Below are 5,284 nucleotides of genomic sequence, written 5' to 3' on the forward strand. Positions count from 1 at the left end.
AGGAATTATTAATAACGAAGCTAATAAATTAATTATAACGTGCCCAAACAGATTAAAACACAAAGCTTGAACCTAAAATAATACATTAAAGAATAATAGTGTTCAATTATGGGGCAAAGGAAGCAATTTTAAAGTTAATCTCAACTTTATCAATCAAAAACGTAGCGACATATAGATAATGCTTATAGACAAATGTCCCAAAGGCTCAGAATGAAAGGTAAGCAAATATTTACTCTAAAGAAATGCAGGTACGAAAACTATACTGCATTCCTGATACTTGCATTCTTTTTCAGGTCAATATACGCAATCAAAATAGAAGCAAGGGCAAAGTAAAATTGTCAAATATTAGTACAATTTGTCTTTTAGGAATAAAAACAATCGAATTCGAAACGGTATGACTATGTCAGCTGGTTACTTCTTTGAGGATTTTGCCCAGCTATAGGACCTCTTTAAAAAACATTTTATGCTTAGCCAAAGGTTCAAAATGAATTTAAAGCAATTAAATTTTTAGATCGTAAAATAATAAGCCTAAATATATCCCTAAGATCGCCGGTATAAGCTACCCTAACTTAAAGCGGTAAAATTGTGGATAGTGTATGTTAGTGATATACCCTATAATATATAACATATATTAATATTTATAATATATAATAATTTATATTAATATATTATAACGTCTCCTTTTGTTGGGTTTTTAAATGCAATAATATTGAAGGAAATATGAGAGTAGATGAGATAGCCAAGAGTTATTCTTAAATTCACATGGTGCTGATATCTCGGTACTGATCTCTATGTGTCAACTTTTTAGTAACATAGTTGAGTTCACCATTGAGGTCATACATAATTTGTGAACTAATCGTGAAGACTGTGAACTTGCCCGAATCTTATGGTTTAGGTTAGAATAGAATAAAATGAAAATAGTTTCAACAAACTAGAAGTTCGTATTATTGCAAAACTACTAAAGTAACATCATATGATGCTAACACTGTTGCTTCAACAGTGGCATGCGGACATGTTGACACTATTAACAAAGAAAAAAGCATCCATCACTTTCTATAACTTTGTCCAAAACAGCAGATGGATCGACTTTAAAATCCTGAAGACCGTTTCTTCCTTGGTTATTTCTGTCAGAAAGCCAGCGTCAACTTATCGGCTCTCTTTAGCTTTAATTGGAAGAGTGAAGAAATTAACAAATATTATACGCTTTTATTTATTGAATAGTTCTGTGATTGCTAAAATGTCATTCTCATCAATCACTCAATTTCCTTATTATATGAATGTACTTTTAAGTATCAGCACTGATTTCCGTTTTTATTTACTACTCTGACTAGTAGTACTCTGACTAGTAGTACTCTGACTAGTAGTACTCTGACTATGCTACTTTGAGTATGCTAAGCAATTTAATTTCTAAGTTTCGATGTATGTAGGGTATTATAACTTGCTAAACAATATGTGCAAATATTATTTGTTACAGCAAACAAGAGAAAATCTATCAAAACAAACTCAAGTTAACTAACATTAGAAACGTCTATGGTTGGTAGTCAGTTAAACAAAACAAAATCGGCACTAAGAGAAATTGCCCATTTGCTTCGAGGCATCAAAGTGGCATGTTCAACAAATAATAGCATCGAACATAAGTAATTTACTAAAAATAACAGCACATGAATATCAGATTAATGGACTATTTCATACATAAAACATTTCGAAGGCCTGCATTTGAAGGACTGAACAGTTACTGCTGAGATTTGGTGAAGAACTTTTTAAGGTCTCATAAAAATTAATGGAAACTATTTATTTGAAAACTTTCTTAACACTTCATTGGAGTTTGGGTAAACAGATACAGTAACATATGCTAAAGACACTCAAAGCAATTTCAATTTAATACGAATTTATTAAATAATAAGAATTTTTCTGATTGTTCTAATGAGAGAACTAATAATTGCTAATATGGACTTTTTAAACTGACTCTTGGATTTACTACAAATAAAATTTTGTTCTGAAAAATTATATGGTAAAGTGAAAAAATAGAAATAATACAATTAATTGTATAGATGGCTTGTATTATAGGTCTGTATACTATATTAATGTCTACATAGATAGTTTCAGAGTTTAAGGAAACTGGAATCTTACGTACTTAATACTTTTTGTAAATATTGTGAACCCATTGCTTCTGTCCATATCACAATTATGAATAAATAGAGAATGTATATGACAATGTTATCCTTATAGAAGCCATTATCTGATAATTACTTTAAGTAAGATATTCTTTAAGATATACTTATGTATCTAAGAACTCACTTAATTAAAAGACTGTAAATGTGTAAAATCCAAAAAATTACAATTAGAATTTGATGTTAATCTGCACTAATTATTTAACTTGCAATGTGTTTTAAGTATAAGATGTTCTTAAACTGTCGAAACATTAGATCCATGATTCGGTAACGCATTTTCATAATACTTTGAAATTTTGCAAAGGCCTTAGGTTCGGTTTGGTTGGAGTGACGGCGTTGTGCTCAAAACTCACTCCAGCTCAAATAATAGGCCGTTGTGATATCATGAAAACAATATTAATTAAAAATGTTTAAAAAAAATACTGGAATACCAACTTTTTCCAAACATGAAAACATTTACAAAGTTCAAAGAACATCTGATTTCGGAAGCTAAATACCCATGTGTACGCTTTATCCTGAGAACTTGATATTACTGTTGATATTCTTGCATAAATAAATCAGACTAACAAACTAGAATGAGCAGGTATTCTTTTATTATTATTGCGAGGGGACTGTGAACATTGGGTCTATTGTCTTAATGTAAATTTTTAAGTCCTATTGCGTGGATAAAAAGTAGTATAAAACCTACTTTACAGATTACTATTGCCTTTTCTGTAAAGATATTCATATCCAGAAGTTAGCAGGTATTCCATCACTTTGAAAATGATTTAATTTTATATTTTTGTCCTTTTAATTACCCCTGAAATGTTTCACTAAGACCACTGGTATAAAATTGAGTCAAATAGATCAAATGTTATAAAAACGCCCAGTATTTTCATTTGGCAAGCAGTATTGATATATTGCCCTAGATATTACGGACACTTACATATATTAATGCTTTAATATAGCACTATTTAGTACCCTACTCTGTAAATATTAGTAATTTCAAGTTGTAATTAATTACTCTTTGCTCTAATCACGAGTGGAAATGTACATTTCAAGGTTTAATCAATTATTTTTACATCTAATCATGAGTGGAAATATACAAATCATTATATATTATATTTAAAAAAAATATATTCTTAGTTTTTATACTTTAAGAGACAGTGTCGGAAACAATGTAACAATATTAATATCAGAGAAAAAGTTACTTTAAATTATTTGGCATCGAAGAAAAAAGTTATCCATAAATTTAATTTGTCTGAAAAAAATATTTTTTTATCAGTTAATTGGTTAAATTGTCAATTTTTTTAGAGAACTAATAAATTTTTTTCATTTTATCAGTATATACCAGTTCAATTAGCAAACTAAAAACTTTTATAACTCTTATAAGTACATAGAATTGCAAGAAAAAATAAAAGAAAAGGAAATAAATCAAATAAAAAAGTTCAAAAGTTAACGAACTGAAAAAATATCGTTTCCTGTTCTTATTATTCGAAGACAACCGCGTATATTACACAATTTTTTCCAATTAAAGAACTCGTAAAAGTTTTAAGGATTGCTTAGTTGGATTTCATAGTTTTTTAGAAAACATATGAAGTAAAAGATTTTAAAATGAAAATGCAATTGCGATTGGCTTTTTGCTTTCAATGCAGGCAGGACATTAAAAATCCAGAACTACTTAAAGGAAATTAAGAAAATCTAAAGGATTTGCGAAAACATTAAGGAAAAAAAATCAAAATAAAGTGCTCGTAGATAGAAAGATGATGGCATTACCTAAGGTGCACCTTAACACACAATTAGAAGACAGATAAATACCTTAAATGGCATCCAGGAATAGCAGTAAAAAAATCCTAAGCCCTGAAAATGGAAAAAAAATAATTAGTAGACTTGCAACTAACAATTTTCTCAAACATAAAAGCTACTTAAATGGGCGTAGCATGTGTTTATTAAAGAAGGTGGGGCTGTCGTTATTCGCAACAACATCATTATTAACAACATTATTAGCAAACTGGCAGCACTCAAATTAGGAATTACGCCTTATCAAAGGCAAACGCAAACGCAGAGGAGAGGCAAAACGAACTGACTGCACTATTCCTAAAAGGAAAAAATAACCGAAAGAAGACGTTAAACGTTAAACGAGCAGTAAACGTAAAAATGCTCAACAAACTTGAAGCATCGAATGCAAAGTAGTGAGAAAAAAAAACGAAAATTCCCACAAAAGACAAAGAGAAAAGCAAAAAGAAAAGTGAACAATAAAAGGGAATGGTAAAAATTTCACATCACACCAGCATGGAAGCCAAATCGGTGAGGAATTTATTAAAAGCGCACTTCCATTACCGAAACACCAACAAAGCCGAGTTTGCGAGAATTTCATCTGCGAAACGAATAGTATTTTCCACACCAGATGGTGTAGTGTTGGCCAACCTTGAAATGACAAAAAAAAAGAAAAAAAAAGAAAAAGGATGTAGTGTGCATATTCAAATAATCAACCCAAATGGTGAGAAAGAAAGAGCTTTGTGGAGATTTTATCTTAATTACCGTTTGAAAGTCAATGACCACATTGAAATGTAAGTACACAATGAGCTTTGAAGGTGGGCAACGCTCATTGTACACTGTAGTACTAGGGCTACATAGTGTTGGGTGGTGGTAAACAAGAAAGCTACTAATTCACTTCTTGACTAAGCATTTAACTTGGCTTGCTGAATGGCCGTGCATGCCTTTGAATTTTGATCTCTTAATTTATAAGTTTGCTCTGTTCTGCTCTGCTCCCCTGTCTTTGTTTAATTTATGTTCACAGAAAAGGTTGTTTTTTCTCATTAGCACTTTTCCACTTTTTCACTTTTACTTTCTCCTCTTTGTGTATTTTTAATTGTTTTTTGTTTGTGTTATTTTAAGCTTTTTTTATCAGAAGATCAAATAAATGTTAGGCTTATTAAAAAATATCGCAGGAATAACAGGATACGAGGCTCGGAACAGAGTTTAGCGCTTACCGCTCATGTGTATGTTAGTAGAAGTAACACTTGCTTTTCCTCCACTTCTACTTTTTCTTCCACTTCCATTGCACGGAAGCGGAAATCATTAATATTGTGTTGCATAAATTAAGGCGTTTTGTTTGTAAAGCTTGTGTGTTA

The 5,284-nt window shown here is 30.6% G+C and overlaps 1 protein-coding gene across 1 annotated transcript in view; it reads left to right on the forward strand.

The window, feature by feature from the left end:
* The first annotated feature begins 210 nt into the window (after window positions 1-210).
* LOC119682123 (cell death protein hid-like) overlaps window positions 211-5,284 on the forward strand; it is a 9,832-nt gene continuing 4,758 nt past the window's right edge. Inside the window, exon 1 of the mRNA XM_038095490.1 lies at window positions 211-217. Within this exon, the coding sequence (XP_037951418.1) occupies window positions 211-217 (7 nt within the window). The remainder of the gene's footprint in view (window positions 218-5,284) is intronic.

The sequence above is a fragment of the Teleopsis dalmanni genome, chromosome 1 (assembly GCF_002237135.1).
Source record: "Teleopsis dalmanni isolate 2A chromosome 1, ASM223713v2, whole genome shotgun sequence".
NCBI classification, from domain to species: Eukaryota; Metazoa; Arthropoda; class Insecta; order Diptera; family Diopsidae; genus Teleopsis; species Teleopsis dalmanni.